The sequence below is a fragment of the Trachemys scripta genome, chromosome 2, assembly GCF_013100865.1.
Source record: "Trachemys scripta elegans isolate TJP31775 chromosome 2, CAS_Tse_1.0, whole genome shotgun sequence".
Taxonomy (NCBI): Eukaryota; Metazoa; Chordata; order Testudines; family Emydidae; genus Trachemys; species Trachemys scripta.
The window spans coordinates 236,204,716-236,223,097 of record NC_048299.1 but is presented as its reverse complement, the minus strand read 5'-3'; the positions used below and the strand labels follow the sequence as shown (position 1 = coordinate 236,223,097).

The 18,382-nt window shown below is 39.8% G+C and overlaps 1 protein-coding gene across 2 annotated transcripts in view; it reads right to left on the bottom strand.

Annotated features, from left to right (window-relative positions):
• CPNE3 (copine 3) overlaps nt 1-18,382 on the bottom strand; it is a gene marked incomplete in the record, with an annotated part of 58,092 nt that overhangs the window by 5,223 nt on the left and 34,487 nt on the right. For both annotated transcript variants that reach the window (XM_034763229.1, XM_034763228.1), the window contains 8 exon segments: nt 528-661; nt 1,536-1,587; nt 1,687-1,741; nt 3,812-3,945; nt 5,137-5,196; nt 6,062-6,148; nt 9,433-9,531; nt 17,734-17,823. In XM_034763229.1, the coding sequence (XP_034619120.1) occupies nt 528-661; nt 1,536-1,587; nt 1,687-1,741; nt 3,812-3,945; nt 5,137-5,196; nt 6,062-6,148; nt 9,433-9,531; nt 17,734-17,823 (711 nt within the window).

Genomic DNA, 18,382 nt, shown 5'->3' with positions numbered 1-18,382 from the left:
GATATTTGCCTAGTTTTACAACAGGCTACATAAAAAGCACTAGCCGAAGTCAGTACAAACTAAAATTTCATACAAACAATGACTTGTTTATACTGGCCAGTTTTAGTCTTACATAACTCTCGTGCAATCCTGTCTTGGTCACATTAAGTAAAATGAGGATTACACTTGCCCCTCTCACTTGAGGCTAAATGTTGCACTAAAATGTGTGTGTATTCCAGGGCAGAACTAGATTCTTAATGTTTGTAAAGTGCTCTGAATGTCCTTGATGAAAAGTATTTTTTTTTTTTAAAATTGACATTCCTATCAGAAAATAAGCTTTATCTGGATGAAAGATGCTTGTTATGCACAATCTGTGAGGAAGCTGTGGCATCCATAAAGCTTAATGGTAGCAAATGCAACTTCACAGGGTAAGTTGATAACAAATAAGATTGGCACACTTCCAAGCACACAGAGGGGATATGAGTAGTGTATTGCATGGAAAGAAAGAATAAAGGAGGGGAACATGTACACTAAAATAAAGTACTTACTGATGCTGTCTGTTGCTGTGCAGCTGCACCAGCAAATTTAGCCACATGGTTTATTATTGGAGAAAAATTAGTTGGCCCATATAATTTTATTTGAGGAAGGCAGGCCCGGTATGCATCAATAATGCCTTGGATTCCTTAAGAAAACAAATGGTTAAGTCTTAATATTTCATGTTAATATTGCATTGCTATTCTGAGGCACTCAACTGTCCTGACACCTCCTTAGGTGCCAGACGTCTAGGGTAGTACAAAGTTATTTAAAATTAAGATAATGATAAAGGAAGTTGTATGTTTTAGGTGAACAGAGGCCTTTTATCAGGCCATAGCCTTTCACAAGAGCTAATCTTGACTTTATGTCAAGGTTAAAAAGGTTGTCTAGGTGGTCAAATATCACGATCCTGAAATCTGGCTACCTAGTTTATAACAGTTCTGCTCAGTTTAGAACACACGTCCTTGTTAGCTGTCTAAGCACAGAGGCAAAGACTAAATGGTCAGAGAATGAACCACCTTCTCACTCCTAGGGGCGGTCCCTTCCAAACCAGCAATGAGGTACCTTGGCCTGGCAGTATGGGAGAAGCCTACACTGCTGCTACCCCAAGGTAGCTGTGCTGTGAAATTTCAAATAAGAGAAAGTACCAAAGGCTACTTCACACAAGTGAGGATCTATAGCAGGAAATTCTAGCCTGGTTACTGATTGAAGTTCCTTGTCTATGTAACTAAATCAGCCTGCTTAATCAGAAGCCTCACAAATGCTCTGATTAGCAAAGAGCATCTCCTTCCTTCCCATCTCTTCACGAATTTTGAAGTCCATATTCTGAATAGGTCACACATTTCTTCTAATCAGAGACTTTTCTATACAAATTAACATCTACTCCCACAACCTTTACTGCTGTTGTATTAATGGTGCCAGATTAAACATAGTACCATGAGGCGGTTAAGCAGTACCTAGTAGAAACAAGACTTTCCAGATATTGATTCTTTAAGACTCTTGTGATAGTTACTAAGACTTACCAGTGCAGAATGGGTTTGATGGGTTAAAGTTTAATGGAAACTCATGAGATACCTGTCAATACATGGAAGAGATGTTCAGGTTTACAGATGCACGTGTCCTTGAGTAAGTTGTTTTAGATTGCGTAGGTAGCAAATTTACACATTTGGTTACCTGAAAGGAAGGTGGAATCTGTGCACCAAATCCAAAGGCTGGAAACATTTTATCTCTGAAAAAGCAATTTAAGAGAAAATGAAGTAGTTGTTTCCCTTTAGACTCTGTTCACAATTCAAAACAATTTAGCTAATCCTAGTCATAATCATAAAGCTGTTTATTAGAAATCAACAGGCAGAGTTAAGTGCAAATTTCCTCTGTGTAAAGGCCAAATCAGGTCAGGAGGGAGAATTTCTTTATGTCCAAGTCAGCAGGGCACCTAGGAAATTAGCATTTAAAAATCTTACTATGAAAATGTGTTATGGTTGCAAATGTTCTGCTGGTTTTTGTTTAGCATTTGTCATGAGATAATTTGAGCCACGAAAACTGTAGCAGCTACTACCTACCACAGACTGTCAAGTGCGCAGACCATTGAGTTTGGAGATATTGCTCCTGGGGGGAATTCTGCACCACTGCACATATGCAGACTTCATGTCCCCCACAGATTTCTTTGCTTCCCTGCAGAAAAATGACTTTCTGACAGGGAAGCAAAGGGAAGCCATAAGAGCGGTCATGCAGTATGTTTTGGGTGCCAGGGCAGCCGTCAGAGAGGTAAATCATTGTGGGGCAAGGGACGGGACTGGGGAAGACCCAGCTGGTGGCTCCCACCTTGCGCTGGGCTGAGCTGTTAGTCCCAGCTGGGCTGGGGAGGACGGGACTTCCTCTTCCACTCCACTGCATCCACCCACCCCACCGAGCCCTGAACAGCTGCACCTGGATCCCCACTCCTCCAGCATCTGGACCCCCCCCCCACGACTCTTCACACCCAGACCCCCCTACCAAACTCTATCCCCCACACACCCAGACCCCCACCGAGCCCCAACCACCTTCACCTGGACCCCCTGAAGAGTCCCATTACCGCTGCCCCCATAACCTCCCCAACAAGCCCCTGTGCATCCAGATCCCTCCAGCACCCGAATCCCCCACTGAGCTGTCCACACCCAGATTGCTCCCACAGAATTCTCTCAACCCACACTAGGATCCCCCACACTTGGATCCCACTGGGCTGGGCCTGCCTGCCCACACCTGGTGCACTTGGCATGGCAGGGTAGGATCCTGGGGTGTTTCCGGGGCAGGACAAGTCCATGTATGGGTGCAGCCTCACCGCTGAGTCCATGTCCGGGGGAGGAGGAGGAGGGGAGAGAGAAAAAAGGGAGAGGAGGGAGAATCTGCAGAGTGATCTCCAACTTTGTGCAGCCACTGGCCTGTGCTCACCAATGCCATGGTGGAGACCTCACATTTATTTCACAAACAAAATTTGCAGGATTTTGCAGAATTTTAAAATATTGTGCGCAGAATTTTTAATATTTTGGCGCAGAATGCCCCTAAGGGTAAGATACTGACTGAGGAACGGATTGTACTGAAATTGGTGAATTCTGGGCCCTCTCAAGGGAATATCTCCTCGTTGATCTAGGATGATACTATTGGACACATGTCCCAGTCCCACCTCTCATCATTCAAATTCCTTCTATTATTAATAAATACTGACTTTCCATGATGCCCACAAACTGTACTCATGAAAATACACCACGTCACGTTAGAAAAGAGATTCAAGATTAAAAACAAACCGTAAACCCCTACACTTGTTCTCTGGGTCTCCCAATGTGACCTCTCAACTGCATCCCAGACTGTAAGCTCCATGGAGAACACACTGTCTTCATATCCGTGTCCTGAACACACACTTAGTATTTAAGCAGACTCTGCACTGCCACCTCCTGGCTCCGCCAAGGAATCTCAGAGATCGCTAAATTGACAGATTTGCACCTCCATTCACTTAGAGAAAATGTCACTCAGGTACGTCCATCTGTAGTATGCCTAGACCACCTTATGCAGAGTCAAGTGGAATGTAGCTACACACAAGCCAAAATAGACTGTACTCTTTCTCCCCGGTCTCCCCCAGCAAAGAGTGAGAGCTCATTCAAAGAGGAGAGAATAAAATGGAAGGGAAAATGTGAAAGGATTTTTATGCATGCTCTTGTACTTTCAGCTCTACAGCTTTTATTATGAGCTGTTTATGGGTGTCTGCAATACTTACATGCCCAGATTCTACAACACGCATTTGAAAATGAGATAAGTTAAAACTTACGCATCATAGTCCTGAATGACCATTCCTACAGACCAAATGGCTGTCAGGTATTCGTTAACCCCATTAGGGCTGATGAAATGTAGAGAGTCTGGTGAGCGAGGGTCCCCATTGGAGCCAGTAAAATCTATCCCCACCTGTCAAATGTAGCATTTGAGGCATTTGTATCAGTTAGCAGTGAGGGGAAACTGGGTTCCTAATCTCAGGCAAAATTAAACTGACAAAAACAGTAAGAACTGTCAAGTATCAGAGGGGTAGCCGTGTTAGTCTGAATCTGTAAAAAGCAACAGAGGGTCCTGTGGCACCTTTGAGACTAACAGAAGTATTGGGAGCATAAGCTTTCGTGGGTAAGAAGCTCACTTCTTTAGATGCGAGTAAGAACTGGTATATGTAATCATCTGTCAGCTGCCATATTTATACCATATTATTGAACATTAGAACCTTGTTTAAGGAATGTACCCTACTCAAACATCATGAAGCTGTGGTTCCCCATGGCGACTGGTTGGCTTTCCACCTATCAGTTGCTGTCTTATATAGATCTTAAACAAAAGCATTCACCATCTTCTCCATGGTTGTGAAATAGTCTCAGCCTCCTTCCAAGTGGAAGCTACTCAAGGAATACCACAACAGTTAAAAATTAACAGATCCTTGCTGACAGACCAGCCACAGACACTGATCTTCTCTGGGTGAGGGCTGAGGAACATTGCTAGGGTGCAAAAAGCTTACATTCTACTGCCTGTGTTGTACCAGTTTTGTGAATTAAACCATTTAAGGGTCTGATCCCATGTTAAGGCCTATATGTTGCTCAGGCTGTGCATAGGGGCCTTGAAGCATCCTATATAGGCAGCTGAAGATTATTCTGGCATGGGGAAATCCTTGGCAGATGTAGACCTACCATAACAAGCTCTACATGACCACCCCCAGGTGTAATGGATGTGTTAGGAGTGAACAGAACTACAAACATTCCCAGATTAGATCAGCTTAATGGCTGTCAAGCAAACTACACTTGTGATGAGATGGTGTAAAACAAACCCAAGCAACAGGGAATGGTAAACTCCTTTGGTCTCTGCCCACACAGTTATATCCAGCATTGACTGGGCACATCTGAAGATTCAGAACTCATGTCTGATGTTAGGAGTCTATCATATTTCAGAACTTTCCAGGTAACAGTTAAAAAAAAAAAAAAAAAAAAAACAGGCCAGAGAGCCTCTAGAAATATGGGCTTATGCTTCATCTGCTACAAAAATAAACATGCGATTAAGAGAATCCAGAACATATTATAGTTTACAATGAAAAATAAAGCGATTTTGTACACATAAAGTACTTACAGTGAAATTCAGCTGACATCCTCCCATGATGTAATCAAGGAATGTGCATTCCACTATAATCTAAAAGGAAACACATTGGTTTCAGCAAAACCCAAAAGACTGAGGCAATTTCTTAATTCCCTGAAGGCCTAGTTTTGCTTCCCATACTGATGTAAAGCAGTACCTTTACTCCACAAGTAGTGCCTCTAGATTTCACTGAGAGTATTCAATAAATAAGGTACTATGCACTGTGTGTGCCAGTATTGGGCCCCTTATAATTACATTTAAACTGGATCTGGGTACATGGAGAAAATTCATATCAGGGAACTATTTCTTACATTAGCCAATGTTCAGCTAGTAAGGAAATTGATACTATGGTACCTATTAATTAATTGCTAGGAAGTTTAGTGCTTTTTGTGTTTAAGACAATGCAAATCACCACTTCCCTTGTCATTCCATGATACATGCAAATAGAATTTCAGAAGGCTGTTTTATTATTTAGGACCTGAACACCCCCCCACTTCCCACTCAAGATGATATTAGATGAGGAATTCCTTTACTTTAACTAGTAAGATCATCCTACTGAAAATAAGGTTATGATATTTAAACATCTATTTCTAAACCAAAAGACCTTGTATAAAACAGTAACTTTCACTTGCTTGCAATCTCCTGTATAGAAAACTAAGTCAAGCTCTCTATAGAAAAATACAGTAGTAATATTAATTGTATTCTGATTCTATGTAAAGCAATAATGTTTTACTTTGTCATGGTACTGCTTCTACAACATTCAAAGCATTTTATAGACTCAATTCTTTCTGTAGGAAAACTGCATTTTACTGTTACTTACACTTGGGGTGGTTGAGGCATGTTAGATCAGAGATGTATCTGGACATTTGTAAATAAAGAAACTTGATAGAGTTAAAAAATAAAAATCTTGAGTACCGACCTCACAGTGTTTCACACTCACGACACCAGAATTTTTGTAGCTTTTCTTCTTTTGTCTCTTCTTCTCATTGACACATTCAAATTCAGCCTAAGGGAATGGAAAAAACAACAAGATTACAATCAGTACAATTTATGCAATACATTTAAGTAATACCTATCCAGAGCTTTAAGTACCTTTGCTTTATAGTGAAAGTGCAGTCATTGGCCGTAAAACAAAAGCAAACCCATCCTCCTCAGAACTAGAAAAGAAAAACCCTACAGGCCAGGCACTAGTATCAGCCCTCTTTGTACCTTCTCTTCCATAAAGCTCTTTATGAGAAGAGAAAGGCTTTGTGCAGCTCTTGGGGATCATCATAGGGAGGGAGTGAATTCAAAAGTTCTGGTCACTCTTCAGGTACTAGGCTGGATTAAGGCATAGCCCCAAGTAAAGCACATTGCAGCTATTTTGAAGGCAAGAGGGGCACGGGACAAGGTTGCAAGATCTGCATCTGAGAAGAATGGTTGCATCTTCCTTGCCAAACAGATGAAACCACCACCCAGTTCTCTTCTCTATAGGGTTGCTCAAAAGCAGCTGAGGATTCAACAGTAACCCAAGACTGCAAGCTCCAGTAACAAATGGCAGGAGCACACACTCTCCTATAAAGCAGCTCACTGACGCTTCCGTCTTCCCAACATCACTTCCATTTTATGGAAATTGGATTTCAGCCAGCTAGTCCTCATCCTTTACTTGTCTCTAGCAAACACCGAGTTGGGTATTCAAACACCGAGTTGGCACTGGTCATAAGTGTGTGTTTCTGCCACAGGTTCTAAGCGTTCAAACTGATTTCTTAAGTGGTTTGGGGTTCCATTGCTTCCTAAGCCACAGGACAATGTTTTCATTCAACCAGTGAGGTTAAACCCAACAATTTGTTGAGTAAAAAAATCTTTGCAAGAACAAGCCTCTTGTACATTCTCAAGTCAGTCAGGAAACACCTGAGCTCCAAATCCTTCAAAGTGTTAAGCACCCTTAGCTTCCACAGTGAGAAAAGGGGGAGCTCAGTATCATTCAGGATCACACACATACCAAGGGCTTGCCTGAAAAATATTCCCTCCACTGGAATCAGTGGAGATATGTTGAGGGTAACAATCTGCAAACAGTTTCTGTAATGCAACAAGACATTAAATATTGCAATATTTTATTCTATAAGATTATTTCCTGTTTGTTGTTGGTTTACAGCACGGATAGAACATAACGGTAAGACATAATTAGAACCGAAACAAATTGTGGTACTTTATCACAGAGGCTAATCTAAACAGCCAGGTAATTTCCTGATTAAATTTTCCATATTTAATTCTGTCTTAAAATTAAAAAGAAGTCTTTTGTGAAAATGTATTAACTCCAACCACCATGTGGATTTTTGTTAAATCTTATAATTTTCATTAGCATGTCCTCCCCCCACCATTCTAATCAAGCAGGCTCTCACCAGATAATTCTCTCAGCCTTTTCTTAATTTGTGGGGCACGGTCTGCATCTTATTTAACACCAGATTCTTTTCAGTTACACTGGTGTTAAGATCAAGTAAATACAATGATTTCATTGAAGTAATTCCAGGATTAACATGGGCAAAACTAAAATGAGAATTGGGGTCTTACTAAATTCCACTTTATAGGACCTACCAACCAGCTTTATTCACACAGGAAATGCTTAATGTCAGATATGGTCCTAGTGAAGCCAATAAGTAAAGTTTTGCAGGATTGAGTCCCAGTTCTTCTTAAGCAAGAGATTTCTGGAGCTTAATATTTCCTCGGTGTTGTCTTGTAGATTTAATTCTCGACCAGTCTCATTCTGGCACACAGATGGCTCTCTTTGACTGGATACAGCCAATGTGTGGTCAAGAAAATACACATAAGGAAGAGCTTTCTTGAAGCATTTTCAAAAGAAGCATATGCAGATCACATCTTAACATCACACTTTTTTTAAAAGCAGAAGATAGCAGCCTAGGTTATCAGAGGACAGATTAGGATGGAGCATTTTGATTCACATCAAATCAATCATACAGTGTGCTTCGGTGGCACAAAGGGAGCTACTATCTCACAGGATTAGGGTCTTACAGAGTGTGGGCGCACTTTTTCTTTTTTTTTTTTTTTTTATATATAAACGCCACACAGAAGTATGCTTCAGTTTTGGCCCTAATGCAATAATTGGTTCATTAAAATGGTACCGTATTTTATTTAAATAATTAACTTATGAAACAGAAAAATTTTCATATGCTATAGCAAAGGAGTGGACTAAACTGTCTCATCCTTGCCCTTCAGTATTTGTTTGTGTAGTTTAATTACTATAACAAGATGCACACTACTTTGCTTGTGGGGCAAAGCTGTATAAATGCCAGCCTGCTTCCGAGAATCTAGCAAGATAAAAAAAAGCACTAGAAATCTCTAGGAAGCAGATTACATATGAGCAATCACTTGCTGAAATTATTTACCAGTGCTGTAAAAGGAAGTGTTAGATTGTCCTCTGCTCAGTTTCAGGAAGTTTTCAGAAACAACCATTGAGGGAGCAACATGGCAGGAGCCGTGATTATAAAATATAAACACATTAGAAGTTAAATATTTATAATTAGTAGCTTTGAAGAATTCAGTACACATACAATACTTTAGGATGCTTTTAGGTTCCAAATCTGCATGCAGTGTACCTGATCACTGAACTATTTCTCAACTTATGTGCAATTAGAAAAAAATATGGTAGAATATTGCTTGGGACACAAGTCAATAAAAATAAAGAGATTCTAAGCTAAGGTAGCTGAGTGGCCTTTAATGAAATTTATGAGGATGCAATCTGCCATGTTACACGGTTTATAGCACTGTTAACGTTTCATAGCAAAATATATCGGATAGTGTGGTTTCAGAGTTTTTTTAAGAAAGGAAATAAAGACCCAAACAAATGAAATCACTAGGTTGATTTCTGTGCACTAGTAGCTAAATTTTAAAGTCTTCATTCAGATTTATTCAATTACTTAATAAAGTGAGCAAGAACCAAACCTGAAAATTAAGGATAAAGTAAAATCTGACACAATAACTTCAGGCTTTGGCCTTTTAACAGCAGTGAAATTTATACTGTATTCTGCATTTTGATGATTAGGGATTGGTGAAATTAATTTGGCCCGACAACTTGGATTTTCAGACACATGCCGTTACAAAAAACAACGAAGATATTAAAGCCTGTAAAAGTGGATTTATAATGGAAATGCCAACTCGATCTGAACGGAATTGATGCTACAAGGACTGCCAAAAGGCAGTTAAATATTCACAAAGATACTTTGTAGTCTTTGCTCAAAATGAATAAAGCAATTTCATAAAAATGCTCAAGAAACCTAGAGGCTTTGGACTTACTGGTGAGGATCGAGAAGCTTCCTTCAGTTTTGACATTGTGGTTAGAAAACTCCCGATGAAATCATGAGACCCATCATTGTCATAATCATAGCACTCTACCTAAAATGAAGCATTATCCAGGATTAGCAATAGCCAACGCTCTACCGAAATGATGTTGCAATGACACTTCTACAACCATGTATAAAAAAACTGCCTTTTTTCCCTGTTAGGATTTCAAGCGTGGCAGAAGTTTGCCCTATGCCATAGATTTAAATTAGTGGGGCATATATACAAGTGTCTGAAGGCTAGGCTTTACCAACTGCAGAAAGATAAATGAGTCTTACCTACTACTGGACCAAATCTTCCACGGAAGTCAATGAGCATCAAGAGTTCAGCATTTTATAGGATCAGGTCCAATATGATTAGTTAGGGCTAATACTATTATTTTATTCTGATCATTTTTAGGAAAAGTCACTCCATGGTGCCTAGTCTGTGCACCCTTCTGCCATTATAAGCTGGAGGCCTGATTTTCAGAGATACTGACATTCAACTCCTATTGATTTCAGTGGGAGATGTGGATGATCAGTACTTCAAGTCAGGCTCTGGGTGGTTAGCAGGAGAGCAAAAGCAAGTGGACAGCATTACTAATCCATAGAGGGGCTCAGAGACAGAGTTCAGTACCTTTCACTGCTGATAACGGAAGCTAGACTTGAGAGTTCTCTCAAGACCTGCAGTCTTAATTATTTGTAAATTCATAACTTCCTCAGAGATAGTATGTTGGCTAAAATCCCTCTTTACCTGTATTTATAGCTCAAAGGTAAGACTTTACTGATCAAATCAATTCAACTTTACCCTTAATGCCTTTCCTTTCTCACTTGCTCTTCCTTTCTTGGGTTATTCTTTTTGTTTAATGGAGTGGGATGGCAGACTGTCAGTTTATTTAGCCCAGCTCTAGTTTTCCATTGTTATTTTAATTTTTGTGAAGAACCTGCTTACATACATATAAAAAGTAATAAAATGAACAGGCTATGAATGTTCTCCAGAATGTCCTAATTATAATTCTGAATTAAGTTTGTATATTTAAACTGACATTGCACTAACCACCTCTGTCTATGAATTATTTTTTGCTCTGATTATAGGTAAGACAACTTACTAAAATAACAGCTTCCTAGTTCCAAAATTTCCATTGATGCACTTTTCCATTATTCGTGATAAATATACAGACCCTGGACAAAAATCTTCCTAAACAGATTCAATTTAAGCCATATTGCTGTTCTCCATGCCCTTCTTTCCTACTCCCCATTATACTGTACACTAGCACATAAAGAAAACATAATTTTATTAAACATTTCATTTCTGACCAAACCAAAAAAAATAAAATAACTATCTTAATAAAATCTTGGGCTTCTGAGAGAAAACTGCCTGCATAACACATTTAATATTTCTACGTTACTGCCTTTTAGATTGCAAGCTCTACAGTGCAGAGACTGTGCCTTCTTCTGTTGGCACAGCTCCTAGATACATTTTGGCTACTACCGTAATAAAATATATAATACATGCACATGCATTGAACACCAATTCATACTGCATACAGGCAACAACAGTATCACAGATGGAGAAACAGATTTCATATACAGGCAGATGTGATGCAGATTCTTTAGGCTTTCTTATATTGAGCCAATCAGATGTTTACCTACTCAAGCAATTGGTGGAATTCTTAATACTGAAGATATTTTTTTCATTCAACGGTAATAATAGCTTGATCCAGGGTTATCATAATTGTCTTTTTTATTTAAAGACCGAAAACATTTCTGGGAGTTTGATATATTAAATACATCTAGCCCAATGTTTCTTTTGAGATCAGAAGGTTGACTGCCCATGCAACAATCTTGGTGGCTCCCTGTAGCAACATAAACATTATCCATGTTTCCCTCTTCCCTTCTCAGAGCTGATGAATTCAGGCATGCTAGCTCCAAATGAGAGAGGCTCACATTTGTGGTACAGAAAGATATCATTGACTCACTGCAACACACACACACACAATTTAGAAATAAATTAATGAGATAGTATAGCAAGTTGGTTTGTGCATTACTGCTGAATACACAAACTGAACGACTCAGTGTGTGAAGAGGCATTCATACTGAGGAAAGCTAAAAAAGTCATTTTTACTTACTATAAGATAGCCTGTTATGCATGCCACTGTGTGTATAAAAGTGTTAAAGCATTGTTTAATTCTTCTTCAAAACAACATTACCACAATTTTACTGTCTCATCTGAAAGTAATTTTAAATCCATAAACTACAATTTCAAAATAAAATGCTGCAGAGATTAGATTCTATCCTGTTTTGTGTAAATCTGGAGCAACTCCATGGAAACCCAGTTGGTCTGGATATACACCCATGTAACTGAGATCAGAAACTTCACAGCAGGTTTTATTATACACCTATACAGTGTATTCTATTGGGTGATAAGATTACATTTTGGATCATGCTGAGCTGAAAACAATCCTATCTTAAAGGATTTATTTGGTCAAGGAACTACACTTTTAGTGGGGCCATTAAATGGAAATGAAAAATACATCCATGACATGTGGAGAAGAACTGTCACTAGCTCTTTCCTCCTCCCCCCCCCCAGGTTGTCATATTCTGGGCTTACTTATAAAGATAATTATTATTCTGCTTCATCACTGTTTTATTCTGTGCAGGTTTATACCCATATTAGCTAAGTACCGTATGTTCCAGTTGTTCATTAAGCAATGCAACTAATGTCCGTCGCATGTGATTTATTCTCTCTTGCATCCTCTCCGCAGGATGGGAATAAGTGCTACGGTATATCTTGTTTTTGTAGGCTTTTGTCTAAATGTACACATTGCTGTGACAGATTGGGGAATATGTCTGTCAATTTATGAATTCCATTTTGATTTTGTGAGTGCCATACTATACTTCAACTGCCACTTTGAATGCATGTCTACCCAGGGACACTCAGGAAAGTTAAACTGAATTAAGTGAAAATGTGAATTTAAAATGCATTCCTTCACAATAAGGCCACTTTACTTCCCAACGAGACTATCCATTCAAGGGTTTAACGTGATTTAACCAGTGCTGTAGACACTGAGGCTCAATGAATTGGTTTACCACCCTGAATTTGGCAGCTTCAGTTGAAGCTGAAATCAACAAGATGAAATTCAACAAAGACAAGTTTAAAGTATTATGCTTAGGAGGGAAAAAATCATATGCACAAATACAAAATGGGGAAAACTGGCTAAGTGGGTCTAGCACTGAAAAGGATCTGGGGGTGATATAGAGGATCACAAATTCAATACGAGTCAACAATGAGATGCTGTCATGAAAAAGGCAAATGTCGTTCTGAGATACACGAACAGGAGCGTCATATATACTGTATTTTCTGGCGTATAAGACTACTTTTTAACCCAGGAAAATCTTCTCAAAAGTCGGGGGTCGTCTTATACGCCGGGTGTCGTCTTATAGGGCGGGTGCTGAAACTTCCGAGCCGGACTGGAGAATCTGCGGTCGCCGCATATGGTGGGGGGAGCTCAAAAACGGCCGCGGCCGCATCCCCGCCCAATGACGAGGTGAGGGGGCGCCTCACCGGGAAGGTGTAAGTGAAGGGCGGAGCAAGCTGCAGGCGTCCGGGACGCCCGGGGTATGGAAAAAAGAGAGAGAGCGGCGCTGTGCCCAGAAAAACACGCCTCTTTCACCCGTCTGGCCCGCCCTTGTATCCTATTACCGTACCTCCTTCTCTGCCTCTCAGATCTCGCTCCTGAGGACTGCAGTGAAGCGGCGCAGGCGCGCATGTGCGAGATCTGAGAGGCAGAGAAGGAGGTAATAGGATACAAGGGCGGGCCAGACGGGTGAAAGAGGCGTGTTTGCGCTATCGCTCTGATAGTCTTGGAGACAGGGAGGGCTGGGCAGGCAGGGAGAGCTGACCAATCCAAGCAGGCTTTGTATACAACAACCAGCCAATCGCCGGTAAGGTACATTGCTTGCCGTGATTGGCTGGTTGTTGTATACTGGGTACCACATACAGTACAGCACCAGTATCTGTACCTGTTCATACAGTGTAGCACCAGTACATACAGTACAGTATACAAATGTCCAACAGTCAAAACCCCATCATGGCTCCACCAGCAAGAAGAAAGAAATATGAAGCCAGTTTTAAACTTAAAGTTGTAAACTTTGCCATGGAACATAATAACTGCGCTGCTGCAAGACAATATGGAGTAACAGAAAAGATGGTTCGGGACTGGAAAGCAAATGAAAAAGCATTAAAGAGTATGCCAAGGGGTAAGTGTGCATTAAGAAGAGGCACTCCACATTGGCCAGAACTCGAAAAACATGTAGCAGACATGGTGAATGAGCATCGCCAAAATGGTTATGTAGTGACACGAAATAAAATACATTTGTTTGCACTTCAGTGGGCCAAATCTAACCCAGATCACAGCAACAGATTTAAGGCCACTGTATCCTGGTGTACTAGATTCATGGGAAGGCATAATATGGTACTGAGGCAAAAGATGAAAATTGCCCCAAAATTACCTGCAGATCTTGATAGCAAAGTAAATAGTTTCCATCGATACATAATACAACAGCGCACTAAACATGGCTATGCGTTAAGTAGTATTGGAAATATGGATGAAACTCCAATGAATTTTGATATGGTTGGAAATAACACTGTCCATCAAAAAGGTGAAAAAACAATTTTAATTAAAACAACAGGACATGAGAAGTCCAGTTTTACAGTGGTACTAGGATGCACAGCTGATGGCGCCAAACTGAGACCAATGATTATTTTTAAAAGAAAAACAATGCCGAAATTCAAGTTCCCCGTTGGTTGTTTTGTACATGTGAATGAAAAAGGCTGGATGGATGAAGAAGGGGTAAAGCTATGGCTTGATAATGTATGGAGCAGGCGACCAGGTGGACTTATTCAAAAATGTAGTCTACTGGTGTGGGATATGTTCAGGGCTCATTTAACTCCCAGCACCAAGCAAATGCTTGCAAGACTAAACACAGATGCGGCAGTTATTCCTGCAGGATTGACATCGTTGGTACAGCCACTGGATGTGTGCCTAAACAAGCCATTTAAAGATCGCATTCAAGAACAGTGGAATGAATGGATGGTTAGCGGCGAAAAGTCATTCACAAAAGGAGGAAACATGCGTGCTCCACAGTTGGATGTTTTGTGCAAGTTTGTCATAAAAGCCTGGAATGATATTGATGCAGAAACAGTAATCAAGTCTTTCAAGAAGTGTGGCATATCAAATTCATTAGATGGTATGGAGGACGACTACTTGTGGCAAGATGAAGAGGAAGCCGAAGCTGAGACCACACCATCTGATACGGAATTCGATCCATACGATGACTGCCTTACAAATGTATCACAAGATGTCACTGATGTACTTATGATATCAGATGACGAACAGGAGGATTTTGAAGGCTTTTAAAGGGAAACTGTCACGCCAGCAAAACCTGTAAAAATACCGTAGCTTGCAGTTATGATGGGCGTTGCTAACTCGCCAGGGACTTGCCCGGCACTTGCTCTCTCTCTCTTGTTTGTTATCTTCCTCCTATCATCATCAGTTCCAGTTTGGTTGACAGCTTAGAAAACAAACAGCATGGCAGCTCCCATGGGTTTATTGTCTTATCCTTCCTTTCAGCTTTAGAGTGAATTAGGAAAAGTTTAATCCACTTGCACTGTTTTATGTTTACATGTTTGATGACAAACAGCCTTATGTTTATAAGTGACAGTTTTCCTGCTAAGTACCTGCATGTCATAAGCATTTGAATTAAAATTACCATATTGAAATCAAATCTGATGTTTTTTTAATTTTTTTTTGGTGTGCGTTGGAAGAGGGGTAGTCTTATACGGCGAGTATATCCCAAACTCTATATTTTAACTGGAAAAGTTGGGGGTCGTCTTATACGCCCAGTCGTCTTATACGCCGGAAAATACGGTAGATCTGGGAGGTAACTGGTTCAGTACTAGTGAGGCCTCAGCTGCAGTACTGTGCCCAGTTTTGAGCATTGCACTTTAAGTAAGATGTGGACAAATTGGAGAGAGTCCAGAGGACAGCAACAAAAAGAGAAAGGTATTTAGAAAACATGGCCCATGAGGAAAGGTTGAAAGAATTGAGCATGTTTACTCTAAAAAAAAAAAAAAAAGGAGAGAATAAAAAGGGGGGACATGATGAGTCTTCAAATATGTAAGAGGCTGTTGCAAAGAGAATGGTGATCAATTGTTCTCCATGTTCATTGAATGTAGGACAAGAACTCTTTGGGTTACTTTGCAGCAAGGGAGATTTAGATTAGATATTAGGAAAAACTTTCTAATTATATGGGTAGTTAAGTTATGGAATAGGTTACCTAGGGAAGTTATGAAATCCTCATAATTGGAGGTTTTTAAGAATTAGTTAGACAAAACACCTGACAGGCATGGTCTAGGTATACTTAATTCCACCTCAGCATGGGGACAGGGGGAAATGGATTAGATGATCTCTTGAGGTTCCTTCTAGCATTACATTTTTACGATTCTTTGATAGGAAGCTTCTCTTGCTTTGTAATTCGACAGCATGATGGCTTCTGTAGCTTGGAATTTTTGTTTTGCAGGAAATTTTGACACTTAATGTAATGGAAATTTGAAAAATTTCCGTTTCTGAATTTAATTTTTCATTTTTACATTATTTCATGACATGCCAATGGTATTACTGCATAATATACTTTATTTCATGACAGATCAGTAGTAATGTAAAAACAAAACAAAATGAAAAACCCATAAAATAAAATTAAATTCAAAACAGTTTCAAAATTTTCCAAAATAGATTTTTTTGTTTCAAAATATTCTCCCTGCAAGAATTAATATTGAAATAAAAACTTCTGAAGCATTTCAATGTCTACATAAAAGCAATTTCCATCAGAAAAAAAAAGCATGTAACAAAATTTCTGACCAGCTGTAAGCCTGAGCATAGGCTTGAAGAAATTTGTTGTGTTTCACCTTTTGTCTTTTGGCCTTTGCTTTTCCATCACTAGTTCTCAAGTTTCCGCCTGTCATTGATTCAGGGTGTCAAAAAAAACAAGAACTTTTGGGTGATGAGGACTAAGGGTGTCAATGGTTGCAGATAATGTTCAGTAAGGATTCACTAGACTGACTCCTTGTCCTGTGAGTGGAGCCCATCTTATCCTCCCAGGCTACTTGAACCATCACAAACTTAGTTAGGACAACGCAGGCAGGGAACCCTGCATTCATCTGCTCTTCAAACATCAAATCCAAAAATGGTGCCTAAGATAAGGCAGGTTCATTTGAATTCACTCATCTGACAACGGAACCCAGAGCTGAAGCGAACAGATTTTTATGCTCCTTTATGGACCAATGACTAAAGGCAAGGAAGGATGTCAAAGGCAGCAGACATCCATTTTATTGAAATATGCTGCCTGTGTTGTCACAATGCCTCTGCTTTGGGAGCTAGTGGCATGAGGAAGGGAAATAGTACTAACTATTTAGTAGTGAAAGAATTACATTCGTAAAATGTCCTCCTGACTAGATGATTCCAAATTTAGAATATTTCAAATACTAGCTCTATACACAAATAAGTTAATGTTCAAAACAGCTTGGCATCAGGTGGTTTTGTCTGGGTAGATCCAGCGACTCAATGCTAATGCTTTGCTACTGTGCTTTATTCATGGGGATCCCCATGAACATTCACTCTACTCCTCAGGCTAGCAGGAACTGGGGTTATTGTGTAGGTAATATCTAAGCAATGGAGGAAAGAATGAAGCAACTAGTCAGCAAAGTCCAGTTGAGCAGGTTGAGAAGAGGACCTGATGGCTGTGACACACATCCAGGAAAGAAAGGGAATTAAACAAGTGTGAAACATGTATAAGGACCAGGTAACGGACAGTCATATGCAGGAGAGCAAGAAAAAGCAACAGCCAAAAGGATTCTAACGGACTGTAAATGTGCAAGCAGACAGCCCACGCTTTTAACAAGTCTGAGAACTAATGTTGTGTTAACACTAATTCAGATGAAAAAGAAAAATTGAAGAGGGAAATACACATTTACTCTAGGTTAACCAGCTTCCCTAACTCTGGAAGTCAATTTGACAAAAAAATTTAGGAGATCCTGTAATACAAACTATCAGGTCATCATTATCATCATCCCTGTTTTCTGTTACTTATAATAAAAACCTTTATTTTGAATTTAACTTAAAACTAAGAGGATAAACCAGTTAAATGAATATTCATGATCTTTGCCAACTGTTTCTTTGATAGATACATTAAGGACAAATGCAATGTATTTAAATATTACCTTGATTGTTTTATCCATATCACTGTAACACAGAGAATTGAGGGGTATTTTAAAGGGCTTCCAGACAGGATTCAAGTTGTTTTTTATAACCTGCCAAAAAGATTAGATAAAATAGTATTGTTAGTAAGGCAAGATGCAGAGGGACTATGAGTGTTATGGAATAAAAACAGGGCAACTATTACAAATATGGAAAGTGTTGACCTGTGAGGCAATCACAAAAAAACCAACAACAACATGTACACATGACAAGGATATAACAAGAGCCCCAATGGTTGGATCATCATAACAGAAGAAAATTTTGTTTAATACCAACACTCTGGAGGAAGTTGGATGCTGCTGCTCACTGCTAGATCAAAATTTTCAAAAAGGGAAATTTAATTTATCATACAATTTAAATCCCAAACTGGAGAGGATGTAACATTCCAGTACCTCTGTACATGAAGACCCTAAGCATATGCAGCATTTTGCTATGTACCCCCACATCTTACCAGTAGAAGCAAGACAATGGGAGTAAAATTATAATTTCCAGAAGTTACATTTCACTCCACCAAATGTTTATACTGAAACACCATTTCCAGAAGTATTTCCTCCGGAGATTCAATGGTTAAGGCGGGGGGGGGGGGGGGAGGGGAGGGAGGGAGTACAGTGC